The 23,851-nt window shown below is 46.8% G+C and overlaps 1 protein-coding gene and 1 long non-coding RNA gene across 2 annotated transcripts in view; one reads left to right on the top strand and one right to left on the bottom strand.

Annotated features, from left to right (window-relative positions):
- LOC140578721 (uncharacterized) overlaps nucleotides 1-23,851 on the top strand; it is an 86,448-nt gene that overhangs the window by 4,901 nt on the left and 57,696 nt on the right. Inside the window, exon 3 of the long non-coding RNA XR_011982991.1 lies at nucleotides 1,457-1,544. This is a non-coding gene — a long non-coding RNA (uncharacterized lncRNA). The remainder of the gene's footprint in view (nucleotides 1-1,456; nucleotides 1,545-23,851) is intronic.
- Nucleotides 17,158-23,851, bottom strand: part of znf804a (zinc finger protein 804A) — a 36,140-nt gene continuing 29,446 nt past the window's right edge. Inside the window, exons 3-4 of the mRNA XM_023801835.2 lie at nucleotides 21,747-21,877; nucleotides 17,158-21,322 (exon numbers count right to left, since the gene is read on the bottom strand). Coding sequence (XP_023657603.1) covers nucleotides 18,292-21,322; nucleotides 21,747-21,877 — 3,162 coding nt within the window. The 3' untranslated portion in view covers nucleotides 17,158-18,291. The remainder of the gene's footprint in view (nucleotides 21,323-21,746; nucleotides 21,878-23,851) is intronic.

The raw sequence follows: 23,851 nt of genomic DNA, 5'->3' as shown, positions 1-23,851 counted from the left end.
CCAAGCTCATTGGAAAGCTTTGATCCTAGTGAATCTTTGTGGTTGTCTGTTCTGGGTGGGCTCAGCTGAAGTCGTACCAAACCGTCAGCCACCCTAATGGACCAGTCCAACTCAATGCCAAACATCTCCTCTCTGGGTCTCTCTTGGGGGGTCTTCCAAGGTGACCCAATGTCTCCAAGCGCCTGCCCCTTTCCCATCACCCTGGCAGTCAGCAGTGGGGTATGAAGTGGGGGGGGGGATGATTGAGGTGAATCAAGCTTTCAAAGAGTGCAACATCTCTGGCCCAACGAGGGGGGGCTTGGGGGGGCAGCTGGCTCCAATCTTGCTTTTGCGGTCAGTGAATGGGGAACGTTCTCTTCCCTGGTGTGTGTCAAGATGCCCCCAGGCTCCTGGGGGGTGGGGGTGGGGATGTAAAAACATGGTGCTCCGCTCTAACGGGGCATTTCCATAATCGCGGCCATTTGTATGATCATTACAGAATCCCATTATGGAAGTGCCATGCCCATGCAGACACAGACAATTGGAGGAGGGGGCTTGGGGCACCTACACGGCCCCCGCCACTCACCTCTGATCCCCCCTAACTGATCCGTCTCCCAGGTTCGTGTTCCCCCACTGCCTGGGAGCAAACAATTACACTACCTATTGGACTGCATTAACGTGAAATAATGTCCCTGCAGCAATTACAAATTCCAATAACCTGGCCCATTTAAATTGAGAAGGGAGAGTGGGGTGGGGGTGGGGGGAGCGAGTGTGTGTGTGTGAGAGAGAGAGAGAGAAAGAGAGTGAAATTGCCGCAAGAAACTCTGTAATTGTTTCAAGTCGATCTGAGGTTTTTAAAGCTTTCATGAAATTGTGCCTCATTCCTCTATTTGTAAATGGCATTTTAAATTCTGATGGAGGGTCATCTCTTGGAGAATGATCCGCTTCCCCCATCGTCAGCCTGGAACGTCCAGGCCAGAAAATCGTTTTCAAAAGGGCTCGCTTTGAGATTATGTGAGGAAATAAATCTCTGTGGCAAGAGCTTTTCTCTCATTTCAAACACTGAGTCGTTTCCGATATTAAGATCACGCTCTTTGCATCGGCTGTTCCCATTGAGGTATAATTTGGAGCGTCACGTCGGGCCTCAAGTAAACAAACAGAACCACATAAACGCGGCACGAGGCAACATCTGGGACCCTCGTGCGTGTTTGCGGATTGATGTTTCCTGAATGTGTGAGTCACTGGTCTCTAATGGAGGGCGTTTGAGGTGAATTATTTAACACATCTGTACAGGAGGGATGACAGCGTGTCTGGCCACGGCTTGAGGTCACGATATATTTTGGCCATGTGCTTTGGCTTGGGGTTGGGACACTTGGGGGAGGGGAGGAGTGGGGGATTAATTTCAGCACATGATTGCATATTATCATGCTCTCCATCTGGGCCGGTTGGGATGTAAAATATTTCATTACTGTTGCAGTTCCCAGCCATTACAGTGCAGGAGGGGTAAACAAACTGCTTCCAACGAGGGCGTATATCATCACGGCAGCCATCGCCAAGGATGTCAGGTGGGCTCTGTGATCACGGAAACGGGCCGACGCAACGAAGGTAATTTACTGTTGTCACTGGAACCAAGGCCATTAATCTGTTATCGTCGTTGACGCTGCCGCGCTTTTCTGTTAGAGGATGGGAGTCCCATTTAAGGAGGAGGGGCACGTGCGTGTGAGAGGGGCAGCACATTTTGGGGCCGGGCTCCTTACAGAGTCATGATAGTGCGAAAGCCTGGAGTTGTTTGTGCAGCGGGGTTCTGCCCGCCCCTTGATGTATTGAGTCTGTTTATTCATGGATTATCAGATTCGATTTGTATGGCCAACGATAGACACTGGCAGGAGTTCCTTTCTTCCAGAACGAATTATAAAACCCGCAAGCTGGTTGATAAAGGAGATTAAAGAATTTTATCCAGATTTTGGCACAGAAACAGGCATGGTGAAATATGTGAACCGTATCTGCGATCAGGAAACAATAATTAAAAAAGGCCCGTGACAGCATTCCTGTTATCCTATCCGATCCGATTACAAGGCGAGTGGTTGGCTTCATCCGATAATGGCCGTTGGGGGTCAGTCTCCTCATTCCCTTGGAATATATCGTCCCAGAGATAACTCCTTATCTCCTGACCCGGCGGACGGTATGACACTGTGAGTCACATGACCCTGATCTGTCTGTTGTTCTCATGTTACATTCCCACCCCCAGTCAAAAAAAAAGCCCTAGGTTTGAAGCCGGGGTAGGATAGAAACCCCCCCCCCCCCCGATCAGTATGATGGTATCTGCATTAAGCGCTGTAGGCATCACAAACCACCAGCATAATTCCTGTCGTGTGAGAATATTAAGGAATAATATCTAAAGCTACAGCGGCATGGTCTTCATGTTCAGGAAGCCCTCCCAGCAGAATTTAGGCGGCTGCGTGTTTTCCCTGTCACGACTAACTGTGCTGACAAGATTGAATTGCATACTGGGGGAAAAGTACAATTTAGCCCCTGCCCGACGAATAAATAATTGTGTGGCACGTGATTGTTGCAGTGATTGTTGAAAACAGACTCACGGATGCACTTTTGAAATCTCCTTTAAAGCCAAGCTTACAGTCTGAATCTTAGTTGCCTTCTAAAATCATACACGATTATGGATGACCCACGCGCCAGAGTGAAAAATAACCGATTTTCCCCGCTTGGAACGGTGTTGAGTTTGCATCAAAATCAACCAGAGCAAGGGCAAGTCCCTCAAAGTCATCGCGACTTCAGCAAACTCTCTCTTCACTTTCACCCAAATGAATAGAGCACTTGTTCTTATCGTGCGAAGCGCACAAAGGCGTCCATAATTAAAGGAACCTTCTCGCGGCTGCCTGTCAGGGAAATGAATTAAAATGTCCAAAAGCAAATTGCTGAGATATTTCACGAATGCTCGATAATATTACATTAAAGATTTGTATAGTTTTGAGTGCTTCAGACACCCTTCATTTCAAGCCAATTTCCAGTGCACCTGCCCCTTCAGAATTCACAAGCGATGTCACACTTGGAAACAGCCACATCATTCTCATTCTCCAACTTCTGTACTGCGCAGACAATGCAGGGTTAAGGTGGCCACAAAGCAGTGTAGGCAGAAGGTATCAATCATTCATAATTTCTATTCATCCAACCAATCAGTTCACCTCAGATGTTTCAAAAACTAAATAAAAACTAAAACTAAATAAATAAAAGCTAGCAGAAGCTATCTAATCAGCTAGCTGGTTAGCAGAACACACTGCTTCAACATCTTTAAATTAAGGAATATGTAGATTTTATATTTATTGCAGTGATTATTTGTGGCCAACAGGGGGCCCCATGCAAATTTAGGGTTTGAGTGATCTTAAACACCGCTGAATAAAATATCAACTTGAGTATCATTCCAAGCCTTTCCATCCCTTCACTTTCTATAAAGTGCTCATCCAGCACCGGGTCCCTGGAAGCGTGGATCCCATGCCAAGCACAGGTCATGAGGCAGGGTACACCCTGGATGAGATACTGGACCGTCACAGGGCACAGTCACTGAGCCTGCAGGCTATTTTAGAGTCAAACCCAGAGCGCCGGAGGTGTGAAGCTGCAATGTTGCCCACTGAGCCGATGTGCAACCCTCAGCACAGAAGCGTAAAATCCAAATAAGTCACGGGGAACGAATATAATGTGTCAAGATCTATCTGTTTAAAGTCACAGTGCTATTTTGCAGTCTAAGACATATTAAGGTAGTACCAGAATGCACATTGGGAAGCTTGAGGATACAGACAAAAAATGGAACATTCTGGAGAAATGGGCTCTGTAAGTTCCCTAAAAGTCAACACAGACTCGACATCAGCTAATGATGATAATAAACATATTAGTAAATAGGGATGTAACAATACACTAAACTCACGATTCGATATGATTCATGATTCTGAGTTTTTACGATTTTCTCAGGATTTTTTAACAGAATGAGCTGCAGACAAATTTATTCAAAAATATTCCTTTATCTTTGCAAAATGTGTCCTCTTCTTAACAGTGCGGCTGAAATTGAATAAAATACTATTAAAAAAAATCTTCAAATAAACAGTAACGCTTTACATTACTATGGTAATACCATCTTTGTGTCATCTGGCCAATTTATGGCATATAATGCGTAACACCCTTTTATTTAACGACAAAAATAATATATTTATTTCAGAGTGTCAGATGTGGGAGTGTGTTCACCCCAGGGTGCAGCAAATTCAGATGACGAACATACTCTTTCATTTCACCTGTGCCATATTCCCGATTTCTATGAAAATAAACTTTTACCGCATCGCATCTTGATTGTAGTAAAAGGCTGGTGCTGTCTGTTTTTAATTGCACATACACCACCTGCTAATTTATTTTTTATCTATTTCCTGAACTCGTTCAATTCTTAAATTTGTTTGTGCTTGTTTTCTTGCTCGCACTGTGTACTGTCTTTGCAGTGTGTTTGTATCTATGCACTTTATGTACCTAGCTGCTGTATGCACAAGAGTTTCCCACCAGGATCAATAAAGTATAACTCATCTTATATAAAAGAGAAAACACACATTTTCCCACATTCCCCCTATTACGTGCAGACCCTGTAGCCCGGCCCCTATCCTGTGACCAGATTTCTGTTTTGTTTTCTGATACATCTGTATTTGATGTAATTTCTTCTTGCTTTGTTGGTTAAGACCGTTTTCACTCTCATTCCCAAAATAAAGTCCCCGTTCCTACCTCCCATCACTGTGCCACATGAATCTACAGTGAGGCAGGGTACAGCCTGGATGAGACACAGAGATTTGAACCCCCAACATTGCTGCTTACAAAACCACCACATAACCTAAAGCACAGAACTGTAAAGCCCAGAGTGAAAATCTCTGGCTGTTTCAGTCGAACCCATGTCCTTTCCCATCCCCGAAATAAAGCCTTCCTTCCTCGCACACATCACCATTACACGTGGCATTGTTCCGCGTTCCACCTGGAGCAGCTCTGTGACATCGCCGTCCTCTCTAAACATGCACTCTCCAAGTGTACAAAAATATTTTTACGTGGCGCTCTGAGACAGCTGGGAGGCAAACGCTGATATTTTATTTTTTTGTGGCTCTTGACGGCCCTTGTACTGTCATACGGATGCGTGCAGGCCGTCGATGTGGACGCTGGGTAACGCCCCCATTACTGCGAGAACACCGGACTCCGGAATGCAGGCTGAGCTACAGTACCGGTCTCCTACCATGGCCTTCTGCTCCGGATACTAGGTGGCGGGGGGAGGGGGGGTAGTGGACCCCCCCAGCCTGATACTCTTCTCTTAAAGCTGTGATTAACCTGCCACGTGGCGGAGCTGCAGGAGGGGGACTGCACAGAGTGATGGATTTGCACCAAATTACGGCAGTGTGTCGGAGGAGGCGCGGCGACCCCCGCCCCGGATGCCTTACTTTATCTCTGTTTGTCTTATCGAGTGTGCTGTTTACAGGAGTCGCGGGAAATAATACATTTTAAAGGGGCTCAGGTAAATCTGAGCTTGTCTTTCCGAAAGGCCTAATGTGGTCGGTATACAGAATCAGGCGATAAGCGCATTGGTTGGCTTGAAGCTGGCTCTTTTAAGGGTTTCTAAATGAATCATCGGACAACCTCTGCACGACCACCTGGAGTCAGCCGAGCCATTTCCCGCCCGCATCTTTTCGTGCCCCCCCCTTCCCCCGCCATCTGCTTCCCCCCCGCGTCCTCATTTCCATCCGTCTCTTTTGTGTCTCTCGGCCCTGTAATGAGCCTAAGGTCGCGGCAAAGGGAAATCGTTATCTCTCCTTATTCTCCTCCGACATCCTCGTTCTGCTGGGTGTCACCTTGTCCTCTGACTCTGGGGCGCAGGCCCCAGGTATCATAAATGCGATCCTATCATTTAGATCTTTAGGGCCACCATAAAAGCTATTCAGGGTCTTAGATAGGAGAGGTGGGCTCCAGCGAGTTAAAGCACCATCTTTATATAGACTTCTATTCTCCCGCCATTGATTTTGGGATAATTCCACGTAATTACTCTTATCTGAAGCCGCCTGATTGCGGAGCGCTGGGGTGCACCCCCGAGGTGGGGGCTGTTTGGCTTCCCCCACACCTCATTAAGCTGTGTTGGGTTCCCGGGGTGGCGGATGGCACTGGAGCATGCTGGGAGCTCGGCACAGCAACCCACCGGCAAGCCCGGGGGCTGCCACTCGTGGGCTTAATCCTCCCACAAGCATTGCCAGCCTCCGGACCTTGGATTATTTATGGTAAACGTGGCGTTTAGCCTGCCAGTGGCAGCACAGCGGGGGGGGGGGGGGGGGGGGGGGGGGGGTCGGCTGAGAGGAGGCCTCATTGATCCTGACCGCCGTCGGCAGAGGGAGGCGTCAATGGGATCGTTTCGCCGGACTTGCGGAAGTTTGTGTCGCGCAGCAGGCTTCCGTCGCTGTGGCGTGGCATTTATCGGCACTCTGAAAACACATCCGATCCCCCATCCACGTTTTAATTCGCCACGTCAGCTTGGTGGCAGGATGAGGCCCTTGATATCGATATCCTCTCCTATAACATTTCGGTTTATCAATTCCTAGCGATGTTTCTTCTTATTGGCAGCTGTTGGGAGCTATTTAGGTGGGATAAGAACCATTAGTGTCACGACATAGACATAGGCTTTAAATAGCTGCTTGGCTTATGATTGCAGGTGCTATGGTACCTGTCACTGTACACTGCATTCAGTGCTCCTGCTCCAGCTTCGGGATGACGTCAGTCCCACACAGAGTCAGCCTTCAAGGTTCTACCGGGTGCCTCATGCCGGTGTTTCACGGGGCCTAAAAAAAGAACGCGGAACCTGGTGTTTGCAGTGAGAGACGCAGCGATCCGAGAAGCTCGCCACGCGTGATGTGTATCTCGCATGAAAAACGAGCAGCGCCACAGCCTGTGAGAGTTGCTGCTTCACGGCCCTCGGCCCGAGATGCGCAGAATTACCCCAAGAAGCATCTAGAAAGTGAGGCGCAAAAGACATCCACCATGTTCCCCCCTGCCAACCCCGCTGTTTCTGCTCAATTAAAAACAAGTGAACGGGAAAATTTTGAAATGCGACGATGCAGAATTTAGCAAGGGCAGGAGGATGAGGGGTTGACACAAATTCCAGCTGAAGTAATTTTGAGATGCATCCCTTTCAGCACCCTCCAACGTATGTGGCAGCTGCAAAGAGCCTCGTCAATCCCTCCGAGTGACTCCATTAAAGTTGGATCGACTCTTTCGGGTGAATATTGCAGTCCTCTGGCCTCTATCTCCTTCATGATGCGTGTATGAGGGCGTTTCCCACTCCTCTCCTGTGGAGCTAGCCGATAACAGTCAATCCCAAGTTAATAGCAACCTCTCGCCCTTGGCCTCATTGTATGCCAGTTAACAATAGCTGCTCTGTTTGCAATATTTAAATGCAGTGGCTGTAGAGGCTGCAGGAGGACATGCTACAAAACACTATTCCATTGACTGGCGAGGGTCTAAAGGTTAATAGAATAATGCATTTCTCTCAAAGGCACCACTGATACCTTCCGTCGTCCAAAGCGCGTGCAGGGAAATGAAAATGTCACATTAAAAAAAAATAAATTGCCATTGCATTTGTATTCGGCTCAAAAGATGAACACCACTCCGATTGGAATATGTCAGGATCTGCAGTAAGCGTGATGCCCCCCAGGGGGCGACATTGAGTTTCGCCCCCAAATCCCATTAATGGTGCGCAATCAGGCAGGCACTAGGCGACGCAGACGGAAACGCTCAGCGCCCCATGAACCCACCTCCCCATTTGACCAAGCTGACATCCAATTTTGGAGAGAGTGACACGAACCCACGATTCCATCCTTGAAATAAAACAGGAATGACGATGGCGCCCCCCTCCAATAATAATCCAGAAAATATGTCATTATGTCTTGCTAAATGGAAACAAAATTAAATCTTATTAGCCGTGTGCTAAGCCTGCGCAGAAAAGACTTTGGCTTTTAATGACACACACACACACACACACACATAGAAAAGCCAAATTGATGCGAAAGTTCAATTTACTACACGCTGCTGAAACCCTAAAAAAGAGAATGGACTGTTAAAGTGTGTGGGTGGTGTAGATAAATCGGTCTGCTTGGTGGTTTTAGATTAGCATACTAATTTAAAGTGGGAACCTCGGGCATTCAGAAGCCGTTGATTAACGACTGCGAATGGAAATCTTTATCTGCGTATCTGGTCTTTGGCTTAATTAACCAAACACATGGGTGTCAGAGTTGGATGCTGCAGAATGTACACCTGAAAGAAGTACGATACCAGGGACAGGGCAGGAAAGGAGAAAAAAAAGTGATTTTCACCAGGTCCCGGTGCACACTGCGGCTTCGCTTGCCTGCGCTGCAGAAATGTCACACGTGTTGGAAAATTCTTGCTTAGCTGGTTATTCTTTGCTCAGCTACTGGGATCTCAGGCTGAAGATATAAGGGTTTGTGTCTTACAGACCCCGTGGGGCGAATGGACTTTGTCAAACAACACCCCGGATCTCACCAATGTGAGGGCATGTTGCACGATAACTCTTTGGCCAAGTTTACGTATCACGAAGCTGTACAGGATTGCTATTTTTAAAACGCTTTAGAGCAAAGCACTTTGCATTTTGACTGAATTGTGCATTAAGTCTGCATTTGACAGAAGGGATAAGACCAAATAGCTTCATAGTTTTGAGTACCTGGAATTGAAAGGATCATGTGATGGTCAGAAGCTGGAAGAGTAATAAAAATCACTGGCAGCTTAGGGTGCTGAACCCATATTATCTGATATTAAGCTGGGAAGCTTTTACCTGAGAGCCATCAAGGTTTTACTGTTATCTTCAAATAAGTATCAAATCTAGACTTAGAGCCATAAATGTCTGTCAGGGGGATCAATTTTGGATGGATGGATGGATGGATAGATGGATAGATAGATAGATAGATTGTCTAGTAAATTTTTTATGTATGTTCTGCATGCATTAGGAACGCATTAATATGCAACAGTAATAACACCATTCACTGCAACTAATCATCATTGTAATCATCGCCATAAAAAAGAGAAAAAAACAAAGATGTGTGTTACTACCCTGGCTTGTAAATAAAGGAAATGGAAGATACTTCAATGGCCTGGAAATCAGCACAGGCAGCTGTTGCTATTAGTAGGCTAATTTGATTATATTTTAAAGAAAAAAAAAACGACTACCAGCTGGCAAAGAGAAGTTATGATATGTAGGCAGCCTTGCCAAGAAGAAATATTCATTATGTCTGCTTACTAAAAGTGATGGCTCCCACTGTAAGTTTGCCCGAGTGTTTCTAATTTTTAAGAGTTGGAGTTGGTGTATGTGCCAAGTGCTGTTGGATTTGTGTAGCTATTGTCTGAGATGTCGCCATGGAAACTCAGGGTACTTACGGCTTTAGCGAGTGGTTCATAATTAAGTAGAAATGTATGTGCCACAATTATTTCCGGAGACTCATAGAGATGTTTAGTGTTTAAGTCACGAAATCAGAATCTGCCATGTTTTGTTTTGTTTTGGTCAGTCTGGGGTACTTTGGTGGTGTGCAATGTAAACAGTGTTCTTTCTCAGGGAACAGCTAACTAGAGAAAAACACAGGCAAGCTTTGAATTTCATTTCATTTTTATTCACATTCATTGTTTCAGAAGCTTTGAGGCCAGATTTGAGGCTTGTCTATGGAATCTAGACATGTTACACTGCATAAAGGTAACTTTTTAGCTTAGTTCACTGACTGTACTGTCTTGACTCATTCTGGGAATATTAGATTGAACTCTACCAGTCACGATAAATAAAGTGCTAGTGTGGAGCAAAAGGTCTCTTTTTTAAGGTTTCACACGTAAGATCATGCAAAACCTCTGCACAAGTGTGTCAAATTTCCTCATATATATTTCCCAGATTGGAAGTTTTCCCTTCACCATTTTCTAAATGCAGTCTTCAGTCTTGATGGGTAGTGTGAAATCTCCCTCAGCTCTGGTGGATAGCAAAATGACATATACCTTAAACTCCTATTCCAGTATCATCGAAAGTGTCCTCATCAATGGTGTTAAGGTACAGTAAGGTATACTACAGGTCCATCCTGCCCTATAGGCGACATAGGCAATCGCCCAGGGTGCCAGTTGATTAGGGGGGCGCAAATGAGCGACTGTGGTTGCAGTCCGTGACATTTAGTTATTACTGCTGAAATAGCAACATCTATTTATGGGATAACCACCAGCAGTGCTCATTAAACATCAGAATAACGTGTCATTCCTCAGTCACTGAACTGGCAAGACTGGCAAGAAAAGAATCTGGGACAGGGAAGAAAAAGCTGAAATGAAGAAGGGGAAAACAGAAAATGATGCAGAGCTATTTTTATTGCAGCTAGTTAGTTGGATTATGTTAAGTTAAAAGAATCTAACTAACTAGCTTTAATATGTCATTACTTATCTTGTGAAATAGATGCTAACTAGCTAGTTAACAGTCAGATATCCTGTGCTCCTGTGTAATCCTGTGTAACAGTCAGATATCCTGTGCTCCTGTGTAATCCTGTGTAACAGTCAGATATCCTGTGCTCCTGTGTAATCCTGTGTAATAGTCAGATATCCTGTGCTACAGACATATTTTTAACATAAATATGGGGGGTTATTTATTAATTTTGTTGTGTTTGGGGGCAGGATTGTTGGGGGGCACTCAGTAGAACCTTGGCTAGCGCGCCAGAACGCCCAGGGCTGGCCCTGGTATGGTATGGTATGGCTTGGCATTGCATGGCTTGGCTTGGCTTGGCATGGTATGGCATGGCATGGCATGGCATGGCATGGCATGGCATGGTATGGTATGGCATGACATGCCATGGAATTATATGGTATAGTATGGTATTGTATAATATGGTATGGTATGGCATGGCATGGTATGGTATGGTATGGCATGATTTGGCATGGTATTGTATGGTATGGCATGACATGGTATGGTATGGTATGGCATGGCATGGTATGGTATGGTATGGTATGGCATGGTTTGGAGGAGCTACAGCTCAGGACAGGAAGGCAAAAGAGTGGACTGTGAGGAGAACCCCTAAAATCACTGGTCCCGACTTACGAACCATCCATTCACTACTGCAACAAAGCAGTTTGTTACACAACCCAAACTACTGTGACCACAAGCGGTTCTAATGCCTGGAGTCTAGTAGGAGGCTTTGCAGAATCACAGTGCTGACTAACAGATTCGAGAATAATTTCTTCCCCCAAGCCGTCCGCATGATGAATAGCTGAGCTGGTCTATGGAAATATTACCACACTTTGTGTGAATAATAATGTGTGTTACTTCTCTTCACTGTGATATTGCATGTCTAACTGTCTAGAGTCTATTTATTCTGTATTTGTGTTCTGTTGTTGCATGTACTTTGTGCGGCTGAATGAGTTAGCATTACAATGCACTTGTCGAACGTGGCCAATAAAACATCTCTAAAGCTTGAACCTCCAAGATCACGCCAAGTCATTGCAGGTTCTCCAACACCAGCCCAGAAAATCTACCGGCTCAAGAAATCTTCTAAAAAATGGAGGCAATCTCATTTTCAAACGATGGGGTGGAGATGAGATGGGGCAGCGTTTGCCTGATAAGGTACAGCACTGTCTCACATCAAGGAGTCGAGGCATTGAAGAGCTTGGGGAAGTAATAACGGAACGAGGCAATGGATGTGCACAACACTGTTGCTCTCTCTGTTTCCCAGTTAGGGGTGTGATTAGTCAGCCATTAGTCAAGGACACACTTAATGAAGGACTGGCGTTGCCGGGGATCAGAAGCTGCGGCGTTTTCGCCCCACATCTCTATTCATAGATTTACTTTTCAGTTTTGATTAAACATGACCCCCGGAGCTGCCGTTGGGTACCTGTCACGCCCTCGTGCTCCAAGAGGATTTGAACCCAATTATTCAAATTTCCTTTTTTAATAACTGGATGCCAGTCCTACAGTAAAATTTTGCTACCAGATACAATTAGCAAGGTTTTTGTACAACATTTCCTACACACACACACACACACACACACACACACACACACACACACACACACACACACACACACACACACACACACACACACACACACACACACACACACAAAGGGATTAGGGTTATTTCCTTAGATAAGACTTTAGGAAAGCTGAGAAAAATATCAAATGAGCAAAGTATAATTTTATTAATAATTTTAATTCTTTTAAAAATTGTGTGTAGAACATGACTGATGACGACACAGTGGCTTGGTGGGTAGTGCTGTTGCCTCATTAACTCCAGGGTCGTTAGGCTAATTCACCCATTGTGCCATGATAGCGTGTGTGTGTGCATGTCCCCTGAAGGGAACTGGCATCCCGTCCTTGGTATACCCCATCCGTATGCCCTGTGGTGCCTGGGAGAGCTTCCAGACCTCCCATTACCCTGACCAGGATAGCCAGTTTGAAGATGGATGGAATTGTATAGAATTTGTTTGCCATTTGTATAGATACAGAAGTACAAGTACACTGGATGCCGTGCACAGTTCTCTCGGTCAAGGCTTAAAAACATTTAGAAAGATGCCTCCAGGTCTCTACTATGAGATTTGACATATAAAAAGATAAACAAGGTAATTTGAGTGTCAGAGGTAGTTTTGGGGGGGTGATCTAAGAGCCTGAGTCCAGTTTGACTTTGACGTAGGGGTGACAGTGGGGGTGCTTCTTCCCATCCTACAGGTCCTCAGCAAGCAGCCTGGAGAGCAGAAAGGTTGTGAAAATGTGTCCTGTGCGTGAAACTGCACTGAGGCCTTTGATGTCTGAAGTTATATGCAGACTTCTTCCATCTGAACAGTGGGTGTTCTGGATGATGGGGGTCTCTGTGGTTGACCCATACTTTATTCCCGCGGCGCTGGCTGCACAGAGTCTCTATGGACAGATGAATGGAGGGATGGACACAACTTACAGGGAATCCCTGTGTTACTGTAAAGTTAGTGAAGGCCATTGCTGTCTTTTGCCATTAATATTCAACACAAGCCTTAAAAACTCATAATCAATTAGACTTGTGTAGCTCCCTGGTCTTTTATTGCTTGACTGATGTTAAAGTGCCACGTTTTGCACACCCCGCTAATGTAATACAAATTACTATGATTAATGGCAATTTGCTTTTCATTTTCCCCCCATTCATATTGCAACCTTTTATCCAGCTTTTATACAAAACTGTCATTGCTGCAAATATGATATAATACTCTATGCGCACAGAGTTTAATAACATGACATGGAAGATGGTGAGTAAATGACCAATAACATGGCCCCCTTTCTTGAAGCTGCTCTCCACTGCTTCATGCTCCAGTTGACCTGGCAACACTGTATCCATGCACAAAATCCCATCACAATAAGAAATAATAGTGGGATCAGCTTATGACAAAGCGTGTGTGGAAACTTATGGGTGGCATGAATAACAGCTGTTGTTTGACAAGAGACTCACTAATATACCTCGAGGTTCCTCAAGACTGATTATATGCGGCACCGGAATGACATTGTGGTTTTACAAGCCCTCTCACACAGATCCAATACTTAGAAATCTGCGTATATTTAGCAAAAGATTTTGCTCAGTAGAACATACAAGTACGGATCAGAGGGCAGGGTCACGCAGGGTCTCTGTTGCTATTGGGGTTAAAGGCTTTGCTAAGGGACCCAATTGTAAAATCACACTGCCAGCCACAGGATTTGAACCAGCGACCTTCCGATTACAGCATCCCATACCTTCAGTATTGGCTGCTCAATGAAGCTAAAAATTTCCCCTCTTTAATGCGGCTTCCCTATGTGGACAGAAGCTATTCTAAAACAGATTGTAAAGTCTGTAGTTCAATGGAAGTGAAATCAATGGGAGGATCTTATGGGAGGTGGAGGAGCGGCTCAGGACCACCAACACAAAGGGGATCCGCAGGCCTGGGCCAAGGCAGGCAGCTTTATCCATCGTGGTTTTTCGAGAGGAACCAGAGAGCAAATCGGTTTCATTAGGGGAAAAGCAAGAAGTAGAGTAGTCGGACCACAGAAAACGCTGTAAACAAGTTTTACTGCAGCATAATCAGGGGCCATTCTAAGATTTTTTAAGGGGGAGATGCATAAGAGGGGCCATCATTTATGGAGAAGGGCCAATCTTATCATGACCCAATGATAGGGTTTAAATCAGTGAGTGACAGGGCAGAGGGCACACTGGGCCCAATCAGCTTTCAGCTGGGGTTGGTGCCCATGTAGCCCCACGCCTGTATACACCCTTGAGCAAAACAAACAAAGCAAAATACCATGTTTTCACATGTTTGACAACTATTAGCTATATCACATGATTTTACACTTTTTACTACTTGCATAGTTACAGCCAAATTCAGCCCTTCAAGGTGTCGATCCTCTCTGGTCAGAAAATCACATGAAAAACAATGCACTCATTTCAGCTAATTACTGAAGTCTGAACTTATGTTTCCACGTCTTCTACAATATACCTTCTTTCAGTAACCTCAAATTCGGATAACGTACCCACAGATAATACAAATTAAACGTGGAGCATTAACGAAGCAAACAGTGGGACAGCTTGCCGCAGGAGAGTGGTTCTGAGGGTAGGACTGCACTCCGCTTGTGTGTGTTAGCACATACGCTAACTCGTGTCAGCATCGTGCCTCTGGTGCAGAACAATGATGCCTGTGGGTGTCGGGAGTGAGGCCATCCAAGAACTGTAGGCAGTGTTCTAAGAAAAAACTCGCCCGGGCCAAGTTGCAAGATGCTGCATTCCTATATAATTAATTTCCCTTACATAATGCTATAAGAAGTAAACAATCGAGAGTGGTGTACGCATCTGGCGGCTCATTCCGCACTAAGGCAGGAATGCTGAAGGAAGCAGATTGGGTGGACGCACGACTCACAAAGACAGACGGGGGCGGTGATGTCCTTGGGGGTGAGCACTTGAGTTCCACAGTGAGAGGCTGGGGGGGGGGGGGGGAGGCAAAATCTTGACTCACGGATGCCCTTGAAATCTTAGTTGAGCTTGCTGTACCGTTTACGGCCACGTTGGGACAAAAATAAAGATTACAAATAAGTAGTGTGACTTTGAGTCATTGGCCGAAACTGCATTTAATAAGGGAATGGTGGGTGGGTTCTGAATGAATTAAAGCCTCGTGCAGGAATCTGGCTGAGAGGTGTTGCGGAGTAACAGCAGGCGGGAATCCGGGCCTCACCGTCCAAGAAACGCAGCGGGCAAAGCCGTGGGTTTGTCTTGAAGAGCACGAAAGTCTCACCTGTGCCCTCGTGTGGAGCCGACGCGAGAGGGGCCCCCTTTTTAGGCACTGTTCGGGGATTGGCGAGCATCCCAGAGTAGTCGAAGGAGTTTGTTTGTTTACTTGTCAAGCAGACGGTCTCGCCAGAAGATGCCCATGTGGCTCTTAAGCTACTTCCATTCATACTCTCGACACGTTAAGAGATTTGGGTCGAGCGCCTTGCTCGTAATGATTTGGGTCAGAGCCGGAGCACCGTCCACTGGGACCTGAAGTCATGGCTGTGGAATAAGCGCAAATCCCCACGAGAGAGAGCTCGACTTCGCCTGGGTCTCGCCTGGGTGAATCCATCCTGCTTAAATCCTCGACGGAATTGTTTTGAAACGCGGTCTGTGACTGGCATCACCACGCAGCCGGAGCAGCCGCGTGATCGTGCGATTGTCAGGCCCGTTGCTAAGGATGCGTGTTAACGGATTAGATCACTGTACTGTTGTCATATCATCAGTGCCAAGTTAGGATCCCACATACATATGTAGGCTGAGAAGAGGGGGATGTAGAAGGCTGTAGACTGACAGCGCCAGCAGTGTTAGAACTTTCTCTCTAATTTAACACACACACACACGTGCATCTTCTGCTTATTGTATGGGTTTCTTCTCGCTGTCCAAAGATATGCATTTAGGTGAGCTTGTGTCTTGAAATTTTCCATTGTGTGCAATGGCATGTAAAAGAGTATGTCCTGCTATGAGCTGGGTTCCCATGCAGGGTGTCCCATTCGCTTATGCTGTATGTTTCCTAAGATTGGCTCTAGGCTTCCTGCAGCCCTTCTCTGGATAACCAGTTATGGAAATTGCTTGGACGCATGGATGAATTCAGATGCGCACGAAAACACATTCACATGCATACATATGATGCCAACCTATAGCCTCGCTGGAGATTTGCACAACAGATTTACTCTGAAGATTTGCACTAGAGTTCTACACTGGATGGATCTGCCTGTGGCCATTTACAGTGTGCATTGGTTACTGGCCCATGTTCCTCCAGGACTAACAAATACATGGTAAACAGTTACAGCAGAACGCTCAGTTTTAAACATTGTAATAAATTAATTTGTTTATCGACGCCACTGCCAAATTTCTGTCTGGCAGATGAATGGACGCTAATTTTTCAGGAAGAGTGAAAACATGTTTAAAAACGAACGACACAGAGTTGCTCAGAACGCACAATGGGGGTCCGGGGAGGGGGTCAGAAGGCCCGTAACGGCACATTGTGCATCATGGCTACATAAAAATACTGATTACTGGGCACGCAACAGCAGAACTGCAGTGGAACTGCAATTTATTATGGGAGGGGGTTGGGGGGAAGGTGGAAATGTGGAAAATCGTGGCCATGTAAGTGTATAATCTACTGGGTGCTTAAAACTTTAATGGCGGACCCCATTAACATGTTAGCAATGGACGGCTTTATCAAGCTGTGCTGTGAAATGCCAGAGGCCAGATAAGTGACCCAGCTGTTCGAATTGAGCCCGTTTTGCCTTTGGTGTGATTTGATTTGGGCTTGATTTGAAATTACCCGGCTTGACTGCAGCCTCCGTTTTGATAACTGGGTTAGGGTTGCGGTGGAGATGTAGGCTCCACCTGGCCCTCAAACACGCAGATCTCGAATGCTACCTTGAAATCAACCCATGTCCCAGAATCAGCGGAGCATTTACATGACACACAGAACATCTCCAAGCGGGGCAGCTTTTATCTGAAGGACACATATATCAATTGTTGTAACTTTTGGGGTGGGGTTTGGGTTTCCTCCCCTCATATAGTCTGGGTTCATTACCCAAAATGTGTACTACTCAGGAAAAACAACCAAGTAGCAGCCTCCTTATTGAATTTACCTTTATTTATTTGTTTGGCAAATCTGAGTAAAAAACATAGTTTTGTTTATCTAAATTGGGAATACATACAGGGAGCCTTGCACAATAAAAACAGGAATATATATAATTATGTATATTTCTATATATATATTTTACAGTCTTACAGTAGCATTAGAAATACATACAATGTACAAGCTGTACAGTTCTGCGCAGTAACAATGAGGTCATTGCAGAAAACGTCCTAACATTGTGTACCCAGAGAGATGACTGTATAAAAGCAGAGAGTCTTAAGTCCAGCTAAGGGGCAGGTAGTTCACGCTCATGTCGGGACTGTAAAGACTCCTGGCCAGCAACATCCTGTGGCACAGTCACCAGCAAAGGTGCTGTCATTGTGATCCTTGCCCCGTGACACTGCCCGTTTAGCTCGTCAAAATAAGCCACTCAAAATAAACCAGTATTTTAACTTGGAATTCCCGCTCCTGCAGGCCACGGGCAAGCAAACTTCTTCACATACGACACTCTATTAGAGGGGATTCTGGGACGCTATTTGATCTGGCCTAATTAACAGTAACAGACTGGCATAAATCTAAGAGGCAAACCCTAGACGGGGAACATAAAAGCTCTGGAATTCAAAGGCAAAACTGTAAAGAGGTGAATATTGTAAAAGGTGATGACCAGATGGGTAATGGTGTACAATGTACGATCTACCTCAGCTTATTTATGCGTCTCTCTAATTAACATCAGTGATGGATAGTAGACTACACTGTACTCTCACATTTGTGCATAGAAGTACCACCATTGCCCTAAAAATATTGTAGCACTGCGCTAGTAGGAAAGGATATAATACACTGCAGTTGCTAATTGTTGTCTTTGCGAAACAATGAAAGATGGGATGGGTTTTAATTGAAAACATGACTGTCTTTAATGGAGAGGATGTTTATCTGTGCGAGCTGATTGCCATGCAGCTGTTACCTCCTGGAGACAGAAGCTCATTGGGGGGGGGGGTGAACTAAAAACAGAAATATCTCCATCTCCCCTCTTCCTGTTCCTAAAACACGGTTTAGTGTAGAAGGAAAGTGTTTTCCTGGAGTGCTTGGAGTGAGAGAGGTGCTGTGCTGCGTACGGGGAGGTTCAGGGTGGGGCCATCCGGAAGCCAAACGTGGTCAGAACAGAGGTTGTAGGGGTATGACGGCTGGGTGGGGCGGGAGCACAGGAGGGAACATGGCCGCCCGGGGTAAGGCGTGAAAGGTCATCGCCACCGGGTGGATACTGGCTGGGGCCATGACTGAGAGCTGAGGTTGGGGCATGAAAGCGGACGGTCCCGGGGTGGGGCATATCTCGGGCCCCAGGGGCAGCCGGGCAAGAGGGAAGACCTGGGAGAAGAGCGGTGTCTGAGGGGGCAGGAAGGCAGCATGGTGCTGCAGGATGGTGTGGCGGATGGTGATGGAGGCAGACGACATGGGAGGGGCCAGGTGCACCGGGTGCAGGACGGGCTGAGACACAGGCACAGTCTGCAGTGGCCCGGAGAGCACCGGTTTCAGCTTGCCGGGGAACGTCTGTCTGTGGACTGGCAGATGGAGAATGGGGTGCTTCTCTGTGTCTGAGAGGTGCTGAAAACCCTGCGGAGATGCCTGTAGGGAGGTGAGCCCCTCTCGGGCCAGCTTCCCCTCCTGACACCAGGGCCCTTGGGGGCCCCTCTCATGCGGACACTGCAGACTGTGCTGGAAAGGTTTGCCGACCTTTACGTGGCTCTGTGGCTCCTTCCGTGGGGGCTCCTCCCCCGTCTGCTGAAAGAGGTGAACTTCAGCTGCAGGCCTGTCGCTGCCCTCAGCAGCGGGTATCGGTACCGCCGACTCGGCGCCGGTGTCCTTGATCTCACTTTCAGCATTCATTTCTACCGCTGGATCTACCGTAAGAATGGTGTCCCTGCTACACTGTGCATTGAGGTTAGTAGCAGAAGAGGCCAACCAATTAACACACTCCAGCACCGGGTCACCCAAATCCTTCTCAGCTGAGTCCTGGTTTCCGGAATTATCTAATGGTTTCTCGTCACTAACGTGGCGGATTAAAATGTCTTCCGCAGTTAGTGGACTTTTGCTTACATCTGTGACTATCCCAGGGATGCTTTTTTCTAGCCCTGCGGATTCAGGGTCTATATATATGAGAGGATCTTCTAAATACACACTTGATATGCATCGATCTGGACCACTCATCTCCACATCCGATGCTGCACTTGGACTACATCTCCTCTGTCTTTTACTGCACCTTCTCACCGCTGAGTGAGCCGTCTCCTGCCCCTCCTCATCCTCATTCTCACTAGCACCCCCGACTGATGACATGCTGTGTGAGCCCAGCTGCCTTTTGGCACTGTGCCTGTCTTCTTCACTCTCTGACTCACTTCTCCTCCTCTTCAGGAGGCAGTTATGATGGAACTTGGGGGAACATCTCCCTAGCCTCACCCATCCCTCCCTCGCACAGCTGAGGTGGGATCTCCCCATATTCAGTGCCACACAGGCACAAGAGCATGACTGTACGAGGCTCCCACATTCCTCTAACAGGACTCTTGGATCTTCATCTTTATTCCTTAGCTCCACTTCAGGCTTGATGTGGAGATCGTTGAATTGAGTCTGAACACTCGCTCCACAGTTGCTGTGATCGTCGGCCTCCTTACTCTTTGTCTCCATGGCGTCCTTCCTGGTCCCATCATCTTTCTCTGCATCTTCTAACTGCTCAGCTTGTTCTGAAACACTGTTTCCAAATTGGCTTCCGCACTCGTCCCAGCTCCTACCTCCCTTCAGCATATTTTCAGGTCTCTCCACAATACTCCTGCTTCTCCCTCTCTCCCGCTGTGTGTTCCGTTTCCTCCTTCTCCTCCTCTTGTGGCTTCTGTGGGCACACCTGTCTCTGCCCCGTGGTTTGCCCACATGACGCCTACCGTGCCTTCTCTCTCTGGAGTGCCTCCGGGTACACTTATGCTTATGTGGCCGCTTATGGCCATCCGTGTCACGTGTGTGCCGGCCACACACGTGATCCTCCTTTCTGTCTGCTGGATCAGTCAGATCCTGAGTAAAGGACCCATCAGAGCTTTCCTGACCTGAGCTGTCACCCAGGCTGGCTGAGACCTCCTTGTTGTGCTTGTCAAAGTGAAGAGGCCTTTCCGGACTGGCAGAGGTCACATCAGCACGGGATTCCTTGTTGATCTGAGGTCCGGCCAATTCCTGGATTTTGCTCACTTGGCTCCTGCCACTTGATGCCCTGAAGTCAAAGTGTAGTGGGTTGCAGCTGTAGGATAGCGATGGCTCTGTTCTCGTGAAGGTCAACATCTCTGAAGGCCATGGGAGAATCGTGCTCCCATCTCTGCTCAGGACAGAGCAGAAGGGTTGGCTTGGTTTTGGAAGGGGAGTAGGGGTCTTTTCACCAAAGCCAGCGACCTCCTTTTCTTGGCTCTGTAAGTCTACTTCAGGGGAAGCAGTAGTGTCCTTTACTAAGGAGGAGAGTCCATCAAGAGGGACACTCCTGTCTATCTCCAGCTCTTGTTCAGCCCCTTCTCCATGTTCCAGTTTATTGTCTGCTGTGTCACTCTTTAGGGATTCCACAGAGTCATCCAGGACAGCATCAGCACCATTTAAAAGAGGAGCCGTGGACTGCTGGGACACGTGGTAGGGGCTACCCATTTTCAAAGGGTGACCCAGTAAAACGCAAAGATCTGAGCCAGGAAGTGGGCTGTCGTTTTTCCTGGCGGGGTCCAAGGACCCCTGGCTCTGCTCGGTCCTGCTTTCATCTTCGACCCATTTCGCACCGGCGTCTCGGGCCACATCCTCATCGCTGACTATTTTCTCAGTCTCGAAAAGTCCAGTGGACCGGTGATCAACAGGAGCTCTCCTGAGCTTCTGCCTGCAGCCCCGGCGTGCTGATCCCTCATCAGCGGCCTCGCAGAAGACTGCGGCCGATGATTCCAGTCTAATAGACGCCTTCTTTGGGAAGGAGAAGGAAAAAGCTATTTTCTGGCCGTAGGCTTGCTTCCTGCCCTTGTTGGGAGAGGGCCACTGGGCCTGCTTGGAGGCATCACTCTGGGCTCCTGGGTCCAATGTGGCAGGCAGCACCCCCCCGACGCTTCCCCGGCAGCAGTCATCCCTGAAGCTGCTCTCCACTGCTACTGTGGTGGACTTGAACATTGGACCACACCCCGGGGCACTGAAACACACAACAGGACAAGACGCGGCCATTTAAGCTGTGTAGCCACGGTGACACAACACACCTGACATGTGTAACCTCCTCCACACGCAGCATCAGTGCCAAATCCTGGTCCTGCAGAGCTACCACTTACCCTCACTCCACCTTTGCTGTTAATCATCATATTAAAGTGACTATTTGGATAGTAAGTGTTTCTGGGGACTCAGCTATCAGTCTGGTGCTAATTATTCTCTGAAGTCTGCAAGACTTCAGCTCCTGAGGGACACAAGTAAGTTGCTACTGGCACTCAGGGAAAAATATAAAACCTCAGCCTGAGGTTAAATTATATCTTAATCGTGAGCTTCCTGCAATGGTGCTTAGATGAAAAATCACCAGGGCTCCATGTTGAGGCAGACGGTATGAGCCGGTTCTGACAGAGCATTACCATTGGACCTCTCGGCGCTGCTCGGCCAGCTGGTGCAGACGGCGAAGGGCTCTCTCCTGCTTCCTCTCATCCTTCCTGGACTTGGAGGCCACATTGCGTGCAAACTCCCTCTGCTTGAGGTCCTTCAGTCTCTAAAAAAGACAGGTGTGTCTGGGTTAGTGATGGTGCTGGAGTCTGCTATGTGACACTGTGTGCCCCTAAATATAAATTAGAGTGACATTTATTGGAGAAAGCAAGTTTCTTGTATGTCAAACAACCTTCCAATATGACAAAACGTATACTAAATTTTCAGACATTTGGAAATGCAGAAATTCAGCACCCGCCCCCCATCACCACCAGAACTAAAGAACATATAAAAATATTTGGTAATGCTTTACATTAACTGCACCTTCAAAGTGTTTGAAATGAAATGAAATAATACATTAATTATGCATTCATAGAACATTAATAAGCAGGATGTAAGCATACCTTAACATCCTAACATACTTTAACAGCTTAAATGTACATATAAGTAAGAAACATATGATAATATGATTGTGTTGTTTGTTATTATCATGTAATATTTGTTATTAATGTGTATTAAGGCTATATAGGTGTTCAGATGTTAAGGTATATTTACATGCTGCTTATGATGTTCTATGAAGGCATTATGAATATGCATTGAATGTTTCATTCAATCTCAAATTCAATTTCATTCTAAAAGCATTATGAAGGTGCAGTTAAGGTAAAGTGTTATCAAATATTTTAATTTACTATGTTATCCTTCATCTAACCCATTTTCCCTGTAAATGAAAAGAAGTCTCAGATAGGCTTGAGTGCCTTCTTGAAATTGTCCTACTCATTTGATTTGTTTATAAATAAATCCGCTGATTGGAGTTTTCAGTTGGCTTCCTGGTCTGACGGCGTGTGGGTCTCGAGTATGAACGGGTTCTGCGATGGTGCCTCTTAGTCATTGACAAAAGAGGTGTCAACGAAAACAACGTCGTATCTTATGGGAATCCGCCGCATTTCACGTGGCACATCGCCTCCTTTTTTGCCGACACTTGCGGAAAAACTCAGCACGGAAAAGCATTTGCCAAAAATAGACCCCCGGCACGCTTCCCGTACTCAATTCCATGCTGTGTGTGAATTAAAAACGGCGATACTCTGTACACTACAAAGCCAATGTGGTGTTCAGATTCTTACGATGTAGCATGTAGTTGCTTTTTATTATTGTAAGCGTAAAGCTGTCTGAGTCTCCTGTCAGATATGTGGATGAGAGCTCGCTACAGAGTGGGACGATATACGGGAAGCTGGAAGATCATCAGCTGAGAATCAGACCATGAAGATCCTTCGATTTATACAGGAGAAGGTATAACGGGGGGCTGGAGACTTCAGTATTAGCTATTCCGCTCAGGCCATCTGATGTTATATATAGTTCAACGCTGCTGTAACCTCGCTTATTTGAAGTGGCTCCAGTGATTGCATTTATAGTGGCTGGGTTTCATAGTCAGGGAATTCGTGTGGCCACATCAGACATAACTCCTCTCAGAGTCAGTGCACAGGGGCAAATGATTTGATCTGTTCTGGATTGCTTTACACTTTGTTGCCTTGGCGCAGGCAGACCATGGGCCCCGTGTAATGTGCCACTCGCCGGCAGTCTGTTTCGGGGGAAAGAGTGCGCGACTCGCATCGGGGTTGCCCTTGGTGCTTTCCCATGTCCAGCCTGGGATGGAGACTCCGTCATCTTCCAGACCTCTGGCAGACATGCTTGGATTACAATACCGAGGTGCCGTGCAGACTCTGCAGAGCGAATTGAGTCGAACCGCCAGTGATTCATGGATCATGACCAAACATCGAGCAAATCGGCAAAAGGGAATGGCGTGGCGCTTCTGGCACAGCTGCGCCGGCGGCGTTAATTTAAAACCTGTAGCGTTAATTTAACTCTAGGCACTTTTATTTGAATCTCACGGTGTTTAATTTGCCGGCGTCGATTCCCCTCATAGCCGCACATCCTCCCGCTGACAGTCGGCGGCCGGGCGGCTCCATCACACTGACATTAATGTCGTCTGATGCGCTTTTCCTTTAAGCCGTCGCCGAGCGTTAAAAGTCCTCACATCTATATA

The sequence above is a fragment of the Paramormyrops kingsleyae genome, chromosome 16 (assembly GCF_048594095.1).
Source record: "Paramormyrops kingsleyae isolate MSU_618 chromosome 16, PKINGS_0.4, whole genome shotgun sequence".
Taxonomy (NCBI): domain Eukaryota; kingdom Metazoa; phylum Chordata; class Actinopteri; order Osteoglossiformes; family Mormyridae; genus Paramormyrops; species Paramormyrops kingsleyae.
The sequence above is the reverse complement of the archived record's forward strand: the minus strand, read 5'-3'. Positions and strand labels throughout refer to the sequence as shown.